This window comes from Terrapene carolina, unplaced genomic scaffold, assembly GCF_002925995.2.
Source record: "Terrapene carolina triunguis isolate 2854851 unplaced genomic scaffold, T_m_triunguis-2.0 Scaffold69, whole genome shotgun sequence".
NCBI classification, from domain to species: domain Eukaryota; kingdom Metazoa; phylum Chordata; order Testudines; family Emydidae; genus Terrapene; species Terrapene triunguis.
Window position 1 is genome coordinate 7,076,153 of NW_020664420.1, and position 14,522 is coordinate 7,090,674.

At 41.4% G+C, this 14,522-nt stretch overlaps 1 protein-coding gene across 1 annotated transcript in view; it reads right to left on the reverse strand.

Moving 5' to 3' along the window:
- The window catches only part of LOXHD1 (lipoxygenase homology domains 1), a 279,511-nt gene extending 266,830 nt beyond the window's left edge, over positions 1-12,681 (reverse strand). Inside the window, exons 1-6 of the mRNA XM_026649217.1 lie at positions 12,615-12,681; positions 11,583-11,741; positions 9,630-9,781; positions 8,774-8,923; positions 4,261-4,434; positions 805-1,000 (exon numbers count right to left, since the gene is read on the reverse strand). Of these exons, the coding sequence (XP_026505002.1) occupies positions 805-1,000; positions 4,261-4,434; positions 8,774-8,923; positions 9,630-9,781; positions 11,583-11,741; positions 12,615-12,681 (898 nt within the window). The remainder of the gene's footprint in view (positions 1-804; positions 1,001-4,260; positions 4,435-8,773; positions 8,924-9,629; positions 9,782-11,582; positions 11,742-12,614) is intronic.
- Positions 12,682-14,522: the final 1,841 nt, after the last annotated feature.

Consider the following 14,522-nt stretch of genomic DNA (forward strand, 5'->3'; position numbering starts at 1 on the left):
TTGCTCTCTTACAAGCTTGAGAATAGAGTTCATTCCTTACCAATTCTGCCGGTTTCCAACCAGTAATTATTGCTTACCTCTTCTGCCGCCCTCCCATACTCTATTTTATGTAGAGCGCAAGCCAACCTGGCTTTGTATTATTTGTTTATTATTGTTGTCATTTTTTTTTCCAGTTAGTAAATCTCCTACTGCTGTTATGTGTTTTTAAGAAGAAACACTCTGATGGGATCCTGAAGCCAATATTTTCAGTCGGGAACTACATTTATACTATTTAAGTCTGGTTAGCTCCGCGTCCCTTTGTTTTGGCACACAGATTCTACGGCAACCCAGATGGATACGCACAGCCCAGGAATATCATGGTGTCAGTTCACAACAAGAAAAATGTGCATGAACTGGGCGGCTTTCCTGCCTCTCATTCACAGTCTGGAATTAAATAATAGTGTAGTGACCTATGCTTAGATTCCCAGATACAAGCATGACACTAAAGCAGGCAATAAAAATTCATGATGAGTATACATGTCCTATATATAAGCTGACAGCTGCTGCACAGAGCAACAAATTTCAGTCTAATGTGAAAGGGAACTGCATTATCTGTTACATTTCACGTTACAACATGTACCATTAGATACAGATAACCGGTAGTATATTAATAAAAGGAATGTATCCCCACCTGCTACGTGCTTGCATGAAACATTGCCACCAAGAAACTGAACATTGCACATTGGGGTGTACATGGGGCGGGCAGGCATTTACCATGAAAGAAATCCTCCTTGAAGCTTGCAGAAAGGGCGGCACTGTGCTTACCTGTGTGGTCAGGTTTTCCATCCACGACAGCGAGTCTGCCTTTGCCAGTGGGCATAAAGGTGCGGCTGAGCTGGCAGTCAGTGTGATACAATGATAGCCACTGTCGACATAGGAAGTGCCAAGTCTTCTCACGGCTTGTATTGGTCACAGTTATCTCCTCCACATACCAGGCTTGCTGCTTCTCTAGACCATCATGCTTAAACAGAAACATGCAAAGCCTTAAAAAGTGAGATTACAGGGATGGGAGGTCTAGTGAAACTTCAATACACACACACTGCATGTGTTACATGTATGCATACATCTACATGCCATAATGTCCATATACTACCCATGCATACACAGACACACACAAATCTTAACACCTATGGGACATGCCACATTTTCATTTAGATATTGTCCTAACAGACTGGTGGTGACCTGTAAAGGCTTGAAATTTGGCACAAGGTCGGCCTAGAGTCAGGAATGTGTCTTTTGCCATTGTTGTGAAAAACATCCAAATTTGTCCAAGTCGTAAGCCCCTGAAAGTCGCAATTCACATATGAATTTTGTTAAAGGCTGGCAGCACAGGCTATCCTCCATCCTCAAAGAGCTCCTATGGGTTGTTCAGACTTCATATGCACCATCTCCACACAGCAAATGACCATGCTCCACTCAGAGCTACAGGAGCGGAGCAAGACTTTTCCTGAAATTGCTCCTCCCAGCTTCTTCTTCTTCTTCTCCTCCTCATGTCCTTGTCACAAACTAGATATTTTTCCAGAACTGTGCACAAGTGAAGGCTCTTTCCATTGCTGCAGCGGGATCCTCCTTTGTACAGGTTTCCTCAAAGAGTCGGGAAACGAGCAGGTGCTCCATGGTCAGCACCTCAGCACACTCGCATATATTTGTGTCATTAGAATAGCCCCATTTGATCATGTTCGTTTTTGATCTGCCAGTTTGCCTGTGCAGGCGGTTCAAGCATTGCCACTTCGACCAGTCTGTGTCGGCCTCTCTGGGGTTTCAGATCTAGTTCAGTGCATCTGACGGCATGTAGTCTTTCATTCCGTAACCTCAGTCATGCCTTGCCTGGGGGCCATAGCAAAAGCGTTTACATTGCAGCCCCTGTCAGATTCTTATGAATCTGCAAATTCTGCTGCACGCCTTGTCACTAACAACTTCAAACAAATATCATGCTCCTCCCAGCAGCTAAAGGCAGCTGTGGCACATTCTCTTTGCTCTCAAGTCTGGTCTTTCCTGTGCTCTCAATGACCCTCCTCCTCTGCATGCTGATGTCTCCTTACCGTGGAAGACAAGGAGGAAGTTGAGTGACTTGCTCAAAAGCAGAGTAGTGAGAAGAGAAAAAAGGAGGACAGGGACAGATAAGAACAGAGGCAGACATGATGGTGGACAGGAGCAGAGGTGGGGTCAAGTACAAGGGAGGAGTTGAGGGAGGAGCAGAAGGAGGGCAAGGACAGCTAGGAGGACAGGTGCAGAAGGGTCTATAGCCACTAAAACTCACCTGGAATTAAATCCAGGATTCTTGAGTCTCTACATTCCTTCCTTGTCTAGCAAATACTTGTGAAAAAACACTTACAAAATGTGTGTTTCTTCCCTCTCTAGTTGCTGGTCCACACAGAATATAACAACCTTCTACTGCAGGGATCTTTGCACGCAGCTCGCCAAAGTAAGCACCCTGGTGGGCCAGGCCAGTTTGTTTACCTGCCGCGTCTGCAGGTTTGGCTGATCGTGGCTCCCACTGGCCACAGCTCCCACTGGCCGCGGTTCGCCACTCCAGGCCAACGGGGGCTGCAGGAAGCGAACCGCGGCCAGTAGGAGCTGCAATCGGCCGAACCTGCGGACGCAGCAGGTAAACAAACTGGCCCGGTCCACCAGGGTGCTTACCCTGGCGAGCCGCGTGCCAAAGGTTGCCGATCCCTGTTCTACTGCTACTAGTAACTCCATTAGCTCAAGTGACAGTGGTTTGTGCTATGGATCTAAAAAGACCAAACCCTATTAAGGACCCGCGTGGATGTCAATATGATTTCACATGATGAAATGTCTGTTTTGCTGTTTACTTTTTTTAAAGGTCGAGGCATTTTTTTTTTTAATTAGTTACACTGGGTGTTGTTAATGGCTGCCATCAAGCAGAACTTGGATCTACAGACTATCAAAGACCTTACTAAAGCTGATGGGAGTGCTACCTACCAATCTTTTAGACTAAATGGAAGGAATGAGATAGCCTGAGACAACAGAAACAACTAGGCAAAGCAATCGGCCACATGGTAAAGACTGAGCAGAGTGAAGCCATGTGGTCTGAGGGGTTTCCCTGAGATGGTTGAAAATGCTGGAGCAAGGGGTTTGACTGGTGCAGCTATGAGTGAGTCTGTGTGAGTGAAAGGCAGAGAAGCCAGTAGACAGACCGTAACATTCTTTAAAGAATTTTTTATGTAATAAAACCAACACCTCATAGAGCTCTTATTTCTATATGTATTACCCAGTTTCACTGTGGTTCCAACAGAAAGAAAGCTGTATAACAAAGAGCAACAAAATCAACTTCTTAAATTTTAAAAAGAAAAAATGGGACTGGTCATTTGTAGGAGTAAGACTCTACAGAAACACTAGCTACACAAAAAGTCAATGGTCAGCAATCTTCATGTATCAGGAAGAAAGCTTCCCTCCATCATGATATTAGCTCCAAGAGGTTTGAGAGGGGTATTTACTGGTGTTTATCAGAGATAGGATTCAGGACTCTGGGACATTGGAGCTACTCTGTGATGAGAATTTTTATGTTCCTTTCTTTTCCTTTTTTAGTATTCTCCCTCCCAAACCCTTCTCCAGACTCAACCCCATGTCGTCAATTCAAGCTGTCAAAGAAAAAAATAATAATTGTTGAATTATTTCTAGGCCTTAATCCAAAACACAAAACTAGATCTGAATACCTCAAAATGTTGGGGGGGGGGGAAGGGGGGTAGATCTGAATTCAATTCTCAATGTCCTAACTAGCTCCTATTGGTTGACCCAAAAAACCCCTGGGAGGTTTTTTGGTTTTGTTTTCCTTCTCTTGCTGGAGGGGAAGAACTTCTTAAAAATTGGGTCAGAATTTCGCAACTTGTCTCTATCACAAGGTTTCTCTCACTGCTATACCTTGTCTCCTAATTGGGAAGATTGATTTGCTGTTCCCATGCATGGACTTCTTCTTAAATCTATAGCCTCAAAAGTTAATATTATCGCACACTCAGACAGCTTTTATTATCTTTATCATGCTTTTGCATAGCATGGGTAGAAGCTGGGAGTCACACCTTATTTTTCCTTCAACTCACCTCTGGTCTATCGAGCTGTGATTGCATTTCCCTTTTTAGTTAATTATGTGAGCCTCAATTTAAAATATTGTAAACAAGTGACCCATTCAGATCTATAAAATTATATATATTTCCCCCTCTAAGCAAATTATACTAATTTTAAGTCACAAAAAATGTTTACCTCCAGGGTGATGTTTTGGATTTCTCCAATTTCTGGACCATGAATTTTAAAGGTATTAATTGACCCTTTGGAGACTTTAAACACAGCTGTTTGTTGAGATACATTAGATCCAGTTTTCTTATATAAACGTGTCTTGCTGAGTTTTCCTTTAGAGCCCTTCATCTTAAGAAATACCTAAGAAATATATAATAAATATCCCTGTATTAATAACTCAGCTACCTTAAAAACATTTAAGATTTCATTGTCTAGGAAGATATGGTAAGCAGGTAAATGATTCACTTTTGTAAGACCCTGATTTGGATCTCACTTATACTGGTTTCACAGCGGTGTAACTGTAGATTTGATTGGGGTTGTTATGGATTTACATTAGTGTATGTGAGATTAGAATCTGGCCCTAAATCTCTCAAATAAATGCATTCTAACACCAGGTCTGGAGTCAATAGTAGTTTAGCCACTGACTTCAAATGGAGCAGAATATAAACAGTTTGCACATATTATAAAGGGAATTAAGTCACAACATTTCAACTTGTATCATGAAATCACCCACTTCCCCGCAACACAAGTCTGGCCTATTTGGATCAGTCAGTCCCTTTGAGTTTACTTTTACTCTTACATTACATGTCAACTAGATCTTATTTCTGTAGCTATGAAAATAGGCAACCATTGTCCAGGCTTCTGGGCACATCAGAATATATATTTTTAATTGATTCATTAAAATTGCTGAACTTTCAAAAGAAACAAGAAAAAAAAAACTGTATTTGACCCAAGGCCAACCATGGAAAATTCCAGCCTAGAATGAATTTGTTTGAGAAAGTTATGAATAACTGAAAAGCAGATGAAAGGGAAGGGGAAGAATGGAAGCTTCAGACTATAAATAGTCACAGCTGCTCCTACTATAAAACCATCAAAAGGGACTGGTACCCATATCCTAGCAAGAACATTGCTGTTATAAACTTCGTTCCAGTATGTTAAATATTGTCAAGTCAACTGTTTGTTTAAAATTGTCTCCTACATTCTAATGAACTGAAAGCTAAAAATGTGGTTAAAATGTTGCTGTTAAATCTAATTATAAAGGTAGCTTTTTAATAAATAATAATAATAGTACAATTTAAAGCAGGAAACTTAGGGCAGGTCTACACTTAAAACTCTGCAGCAGCATGCAGCTATGCCAATATAGCACTTCAGTGAAGACACTACCTACACCAACAGGAAGGCTTCTCCTATCAGCGTAGATACTCCATCTTCCTGAGAGACAGTAGCTATGTTGACAGGAAAATTCTCCTGTCAACCTAGCGTAGTCTACACCAGGGGTTAGGTCAGTTTAACGGCGTCGCTCAAGGGTGGTGATTTTTCACATCACTGAGCAACGTAGTCACACCAACCTAATTTTCTAGTGCAGACCTGGCCTAAGTCACAACTCATCGCTACTTCCCAGTCTGCCACTGACTCATCGACTGAGCTTGGGCAAGTCCCTGCACATCCATGTCTCGGTTTACCCATTTGTAAAATTGAGATAATAATACATCCCTCGCTCACAGGGTGTTGTGGCTTCACTAGTTTAGGTATGTAAAGCTCTTTGAAAGGCTCAAGTGGAAGGTGTTATGTAACTGCAAAGCACTAGGAATTTTTTATATCTTTTTAAAAAACGGTTAAAATCAGCCATTGCCTCTTAGTCTCCAAATCAACAGTTATTCAGCTAGAAAACAAGAGACGTTCTACTAAGGGTCTGATCATGTAAACAGCAGTAACAGTGTATCCATTTAACGCTGGTAACGGAAGTAGTGCCACTACAGCCAATGCGAATCCTCACATGACCAGAGTTAAACCAGTGGTTAAGTGTTTGCAGGATTATAGCCTAAGATTAAACTAATTTCTGCTTTCAGTCCTCACACACGTGTCTTTTTCTGCTTCAGGAAAAAATATTTCAGAAACTGTATTGACTATGTTACCCTGGTGTAATCACAATCATCCGGTCAATTATATAATGTAAATGCATAAGAGTGCCAAGAATATCAAAGACTTCTATTCTGAAGTCTAAAAATATCATTCTGAGGCAGGGAGAGAGGAAAAATAACAGGAAAGATAGTAGTGAGAAAAATGTTAAAGATCTCTATGACACGTTCATTAAGATTAAAGGAGTTATTAAGAGTTAAATATACAATTTATTAGTAAAAACATATTATGAGCAGTGATGAATGTGCAACAGATTAAAGACCTGGATTTCAAAATGTGCACACACAATCACACGCTAAAAATATGTGCTTAATTTGCAGATGTAATTACTACCACCATGCATGCAAATCAACTAGTAGGGTAAATTTTTCAAAAGAGCCCAAGTCCCATTCATTTTTAATAGGACTTAGGGTACTAAGGGCTTGTCTACATTTGAAACTAACAGCTGTGCCACTGTAGCACTTCAACATAGACACTATGTCTGGTTATGCTGACCTAAACTGACAGAAGAACTCCTCCCTGAGAGGCAGTAGCTAGGTTGATGAAAGAGGTCTACGCTTCCATTGACTTAGCACTGTTTACACAGGGACTTAAGTTGACTTAAATACATGACCCAGGAGTATGGATTTTTCACACCCTCGAGTGATGTAGCTATGCTGACCTAAATTTCTAGTGTAGACCAAGCCTAAGTACCCAAGTTTCTTTTGCAAGTCAGATTTGGGCACTTTGGCAAATTTTACCTTTAGTGCACCCAAACAGTCACTGAGATCCAATTTGATATTGTAAGTGCAAAAACGCATGTGCAACTTACACATGCTTCCATATACATTTTTTCATGTTCAATATACAAGTAATATGCTCGTGTACTTTTCAAAATTAGACCCTTGATTTAATTTTTAATCTTTTAAGACTATAGCAGGGTTCTCAGGTGGGGTCAGTGAGAAGCAGACACATTCTTTTAGCCAAGGAATGCTGGTATGAACTCAACTCATGCCTGTGTGATCCAGAGAGCGAACACAAGACACTCTTTTACTCTCATCCCGTTAAAGGATTTTAAATTCGATGTAATTTTCCACAGTAAACAAAACATAGCCTAATAAATCCCACTCTTAAAATTACTGTTGTAGGAGAGGAGAGGCAGTTTTCTCTTTAAGACACAGGCCCAACATCTAGTCTTCCTGTGTGACCCCAGGGAAGTCTCTAAGCACTAATTTTTAAAAATCTTGGTCTAAAAGTTAGGCTCCCAAATCAATATTTAGACACCTAAATAAGTGGCCTGATTTTCATAAGGGATAGGGACCGATCAACTCCCATTGATCTTTAGTGGATTTGTGGGTGCTCAGTGCCTCTGGGGGAAAAAAAATCAAGCCCTTAAACCTCTCTCTGCCCCCAGCCATCCCTTCTCCCCCCCCCAAAAAAGTATAAACTGGATATATTAATAACTAAGGCTAAGATTAATAAATTAAAGAAAAATTCATGGAAGCTGTGACCTGTCTGTGACTTTTACTAAAAATATCTGTGACAAAATGGGGATCTGCAGGTCCTCACACCACCTGCAGTGGGGCAGCTTCACCGTGGCTAGGAGCTCCGGGGGCCCCCACTGTAGGTTGGGTGTCAGAGTTCCAGGGTCCCCCACCGCCCACAGCTGGGAGCTGCGAGGGTTTGTGCACCATGGCTCCAGGCTGAAGTCATGGAGGTCACCGGATGTCACAGATTCTGTGACCTTTGTGACTAAATTGTAGCCTTATCAATAACTACCTCACAGGTGTGTTGTAAGGCTAAGTTCATGAATGTTGTAAAGCTGTTTGAGATCACTGAACAGAAAGGCAACATAGAAGTGCTAGACTACTCAATTAACGGGGCTCATTTAGGTTGTGGTAGCTCTCTGCACTGCCAATGAGCAAGCCATTAAGCTCAGCATGAAGGAAATCCATCTGTCAATTAGCAGAGAGCTCGTTAGTTGCTCAAAGCTAATGAGCTGATGAGTTCTGAGGGGAATCTTGTCCAGTCTTCTTATGCAGAGTTTATGTCTGTTATACTGGGCTTAAAAAGCGGTAATAAGGAATCTTTAGGAACCCAACTGACTCAGGCTTATTTTATATAAGTTACAGATTGGATAACTGGGATCCTTTCATCAAATATCTGGTCTCCTTCACAGCAAACAGAACCTGTAATCCTCTTGCCTTTACACTGTGATTATGGTTATTTAAGAAATCATACAGTTGAAAATGATAAACATTGATTAATGGGTCCCCCAGCCAGAGTGACAGAACTAATATTGGTTCAGATTAGTGGGTATCAGTAACCCTTGTTTTAATGGCTTCTGAAGGACCCACTTTAGAAACACGTATGACTTACTACCACATTAGTATTAAATAGCACGTACAGAAAATGACAATTTGTATTTTGAAACCCACCAGTAATTGATTTTTAAATGGCTGAAGTTTTATAGCAGATGTAAATCAAATTTATGTTTGAGGATTATTTTTCCAGTATTGCTAAATATAAAGAGAAAAGATCCTATCCGTTTTGGAGGCTTTGACATTTAAAATGTTCTTACCCTAGCATCAGTTCCCGAACCTCTCTTATCTCCAGTCTTCACAGTGACTTTGTATAACACTTTGCTGTGCATTGCAGAACTGGATCTGGTACCAGCACTCTTGTACCTGTATTGGGGTGCACTTTGGTGACATCCCTTCACGTGATCAGACTTAAGAAGTTTAAAAACAGAGAAGAAAAATTATTGCTGAGAAACCTTATAGGTTTTTTTTTTGTATAGAGTTTTGTTTTTTGTTTTGTTGTTGTTGTTTTTGGTTGTTGGGGAAAGGGGAATTTGTTTAGTGTATAGAAGTAAAGCAAGTGGGGTTTGCGCTGTTTTTTCAAATATTTAGAATCCTTGGCATAAATATAATTCCTACTCTCTCTAAATTGTCTAATAAATAATGTGATACACTACTTTGAAAGTACAAATTCTAATGTTAAATAGGATGACATAGCCCTATTATTATTTATTTTCCAAAATCAGCTGAGAGAGAATGGTACATCGAAATGGGATGTATGACATACTGACTACTTGTGACTATTAAAGATTTCACAGCACATTTTTGCAACAGCGTGTTATTCTGTGTCTTGATCAAATTCCAGTTTGCTTAAAGTCCTCCTAAAGCTTGGACACTGCATTATTTTACTATGTATCTTCCAGAGTTGTGCAATGTTATTGCCTGCATTAAACATTTCACCCCAGAAGTGGCTGCATTTCAGCAAGGCATGAAGTGAATGTTATATTTGTATATATTATATACACACATGGCTGTTAAGAGCTTTGGAATTCTTCAGGATGAAGGGTTAGATAAATACATAATATTATTCCTACTAATGTGCAATAGACAAATAAACTGAAATAAAACAGTACGTACAACTGGAAGACACCTGGTAGTCCCCCGCAGTCCAAACTTCCTGGCATAGTAGTCAAACAAGTGGGGATCATTCATTGAACTATACTGTGGCAACACATCAACACAACCATTTCTATACCTATGACCACTCAAGCCAGCACTTAAGGTTCGAGCTACAAAAACAGAATAAATAAAAGGCATTTTATAGCAAGTATATAAGACCATGTCTTCATGTTATTATATAGATTACAAGTTTAGGATAATATAGCAGCATCTTTACATTTGATGACATTTTTGTATCTGGATTACATAATGATAGTATATGGGATTTTTTTAAAGGATTACAGAGAACAAATCCCACAGAGTTTCCTTAATCTCTCTTCTGCTATTTTTTTCAATTATTGGTATTATTACTGCATCTAGAAAATGGCTAGGTAATGGAAATTAAGAAATATTGAAGAGTAATTGTAGTGATAAGGAATTATCACACCCTATTTTGTCTGTCTAGCTATAATATCCTCTTTCTTGTAGAAGAAATTGGATTCTGTAGGTACAGCATTTGATGACAATAGAAACAAGTTTAAAAGGTCTAAAAAGGTAAAAAAGTCTTCCAGAGACAATGTGGGTGAAGTAATATCTTTTACTAGACCAACTTCTGTTGGTGAGACAAGATTTCCAGCCACACACAGCTCTTCCTCAGCTGAAGAACTCCATGTGGCTCGAAAGTTTGTCTCTCTCTTACCAACAGAAGTTTGTCCAATAAAAGATATTACCTCACCTGCCTTGTCTCTCCGGTATCTTGGTACTGACATGGCTACAACAACACTGCGTACAAAAATTCTTCCAGACATTGAACGTGAGAATGAATATGTTCACTTTTCCTCAGAAATTAATTCTTCTTCTCATGATAAAGATGAAGCTTCCTATTCATAGAACTAATTAATTTTGGATGCCAAAGCTCAATAGCGATCTCAATGAAAATGTGCACTACCCATGATCAAAATAGCATAAATCACACATGATGAAATATATACGAACTGCAAAGGGCCTGGTTCCCCAATGGGAACTGAATGTATTTAGCACTTCTCAAGACTGAACCCTAACCATATACATGATAAAGACTTTAAAGATGTTTGATAAATGTTTTAAAAAGCAAAAATCATAGAAATCAAAAGTAATAGCAAAGTCAGGGGAGTATATATGTACATGTCTCAGTCAGCCTGCTTTTTGCAACAACAGCTCAGAACTAGCTAACAACATGTTTGAGAATTCATTGCTAAAGGAATTTCTAAATAATGCAAAAGGATTAACTGGTAAACTGGCTTTACAGTCTGGAGTGAATAGTAGTTTTTGATCTACTTCAGAAGTTCTCAGCTTATAGGCAGGGATCCACCTTCCTATCGCTACTCACAGTGGACCACAATCATTTGCATAAGGCTTCTATGGTATTAAAGTGATAGGCACAGTACAAAAACCTGGGTAGAATAAAGTAAGTGCAGCTCATGAACCACCTCCTGTTGGAAGTCTCTAGTCTTCTAAGGACTTGCTTCATTATCATTGCACCATTTTCCATAGTAACTCCACAAAAATGCCATGAAAATATGACACACAGGATTCTGGGGCACACTGAAGGCAAAGCAATTGCAACTGACTGAAAGTGTGCATAGTATTAAAACGTCTGAGAACCCATGACCTACTGTACTGCTTCAGAAATGTGGCCATTTGGTACAAAGTCTTCTGAAATCCTTCTGTACACATTTCTCTTAGTCAGGTACATGTCACAGACAGTGATGTCAGCAGGATTCATTATATTTAATAACAGGCACATTGAAACCCACAGTCAAAATCTGCTCCTTTTACAAAGATTTTCAGTAGATTTAATTCTTAACAACTCATTCAAATTATCCCAGCCAGGGAATCACCAGATCATGACATGTTCTTACTGTGTCAACTGAAACAGAAATATTTACTTACCTGCAAAAGGTGCTTTTCTGCTCAGCACAGATTCAACAGGCCTGTGATTCAAGGTTACCCTATATCTCCGGAGAGGCTTAGTCCAAGCATCTGATTTGTTGCGTGGGTCATTCCAAATAGGTTTGTCCCGCAGAGGTGAAACATCTCGGAACTGGAATCCTAATCAGAATCAAATAATCACCAGTAATGTGTCACAACTTCTAAAAGTGACAGATGACAAAGAGTTTATAATCGAAAAAACATTGTGGGCTTTGTGAAAGAGGTGAGTCCGTCAGCGAGACGTGTATGTAGAGAGGGTATGCCTTGATGAGCTAGGACTGGAGGGTATTGTGTGTGTAACGCACATGTCAGTGTGGGTTACATGTCCCCCTCTGTGCCCAATCCACATCAGATGTGAGTCTGACAGAGCCCCCCAGCTACAGGTCCCAGCTCTTCAGCTAAAGCTGTCAAGACTCGCATGTTCAGCTCCGAGGGTTCCCCGGTTCAGTCCCTGATATACTAGCTGCAATCTTGGCCAACACAAATTGGGCCGTGTGTAACCAGCCTTACGCAGTGTGGCTCTCTCTTCCCCTGTAGTGACCGGTGCATGACAGCCTTTATGCTAACAGACCTAGGCCTTTTAGCACAGGCAGTAGAAGCTCAGGTTTTTAGATTCAGCGGTCCCAGGTGTTGTTAAGTGCTGAAGGCTGGAAAGTCACTGCCTCGGTAATACTGGTCAGGCTGCTCAGTGCTTCTATTCCGTGGACTAGCTGATCATGCTAATTCAGCAGACCTCGAAGTTACTCATAAAGAACTATCAGAGTCACGGTTCAGTGACAAAGGCACTTGGCCCGGTTCATTGCCCTCAAGGCACAGTCCTCACATCCTGGCTCCGTGGTTACAGGTACAACGAACACGAGTGCCCAGTGGCAAGGAGTGTCTCAGTCAGCAGCAGGAGTCTCTGCTAGGCTACACAAAGGATTGAGGCGAGGTACCCTGACATTTGCAGACGGAGACAAACAACGGAGATACACAACGTACGTACCACCTTACGTGTTTCAAGACATCTGTTTGTTACCTCCCTTGTTCCTGATATCTTGGACAAAACATCCCTATTCATTGTTCTGTCAAACCATCGTATCTTGTACTAGATTGGGGTGTATCTGTACAAACTTTCTGAAATATAATTAACTACCCTTATAGTTATGGAAGCGGAATCTGAATGAGCTCTCCCCTGACATCTAGTGGTGAGCTGTGGAAAAGGACTTCAGGAGCTGATCTTGTTTGCATGGGCACACCCACCCTGCTTAGCTGCTCAGCAGGATGGGATTGCTTGCCCAAATTATCACTTTTGGCTGGTGTGGAATCCCCAGTCTCCTTGTTATTGGGGCAGGAGTAATAAAAGGTTGTTATCCTTGTTGTGTGAATCAAGGGCAGCAAAACTGTACTTGGCATTTCCCGATTGAGGGACTCACCCTCAATGAAATGGCACTCGGTAGGCAGGGGACATGGGTTCCAAAGCCCAGTGAGTTGAGAGAGGGGGATGACAAGTACTTGTACCTGGTGGTGTGTGTGTTGCCTAAAGTCCTAGACACAATTTGACCCTTCTGCTCTCCACTGTGTAATAAAAGAGCTAATTTAGATTCAATTGAGAGTCTTGTTACATGCTACAGAGCTGAAATCTCTGAAACCTAGGTGTAAGTTTTAGATCTGCTTTGGGACAGTGTGTCTGATGCAAGAGACTGCCCACTGTGCAGCAGCAGGGAGGCTCCCCCACTAACAGCTGAAATCACTCAGAACTGAAATCACTGAGAGCTGTGTTAAGTGGGGGGCCCTGAAGACATCTTGGCATGGCCAGCAGGGTGGCTGGCAGGGTGGTGGGCAGAGAGTGCCAGAGCAGAGCCCTACAGAGAGGGGTGGCAAGTGAGTGCCTGAGCAGCAGAGCGAGTAAGATGCCTCCTTACCCCCTCCCCTGCATCTACCCAGGGTGGGAGATGAACTCTGCAGGTGCACCTCTGAACTCTGGGTCTGCACTGTCCAAGGATAGTGAATGTGAGTGGGGTGCAGAGAAGGGACGGGCATGTTAAAGGGACTTTTGGGTTGCTGGACTTAAGAACCTCAGGGGGAAAGGACACTGCCCAACTTACTCGGTGGTGGGTCTTTTGCTCGGGGTTTATGTTTATAAACCCTGATTGCAGTGTTTCCCCAAATCAATGCCACATTATTTCCCTCCTTTTATTAAAAGTTTTTTGCCACACTCAGACTCTGTGCCTGCAAGAGAGGAATTATTGCCTCTTAGAGGCACCCAGGGGGTGGTGTATAATTGTCCCAGGTCACTGGGTGGGGGCTCGAGCTGGTTTTGTGTTGTATTGTTGAAAAGGAACCCCTAGATACTGAACCAGGCCCTTGTTGCTGCTGGCTCTGACAGGCAGAAGAGTTACAGTTAGAAAATGTTTCCTAATATCTAACAAAAATCTCTCTTGCTGCCGATTAAACTGGTTACTTCTTGTCCTACTTTCCATGGACATGGAGAACAACTGATGACTGTCCTCTTTATAACAACCTTTAACATATTTGAAGTCTGTTATCAGGTCCCCCCAGTCATCTTTTCTCAAGACTAAACATGCCCAGTTTTTTTTTAACCTTTCCTCATAGGTCTGGTTTCCTAAACCTTTTATCACTCCTCATGAATAAGTCTCATGGCAGCACAATCACCCTTCCTCCACATAATGACAACACAGCAGACCTCCCAGTATCACTACAGCACCTAGCCATGCTCACCACCAATTACTTCCTTGTAGTACATTTCAACTTTAAAAACCCAGTAAACTTAATTATATTTTGGGCTTTGGGCTTGACCCTACCCTCGGCAATGCAGGTGAGCATAAGTGCCTACTTAGTTCAAACTGCGGATTTTTTACTGTTAAATAGGCTTGTTATTTTCATCCTTGACTACTTTAG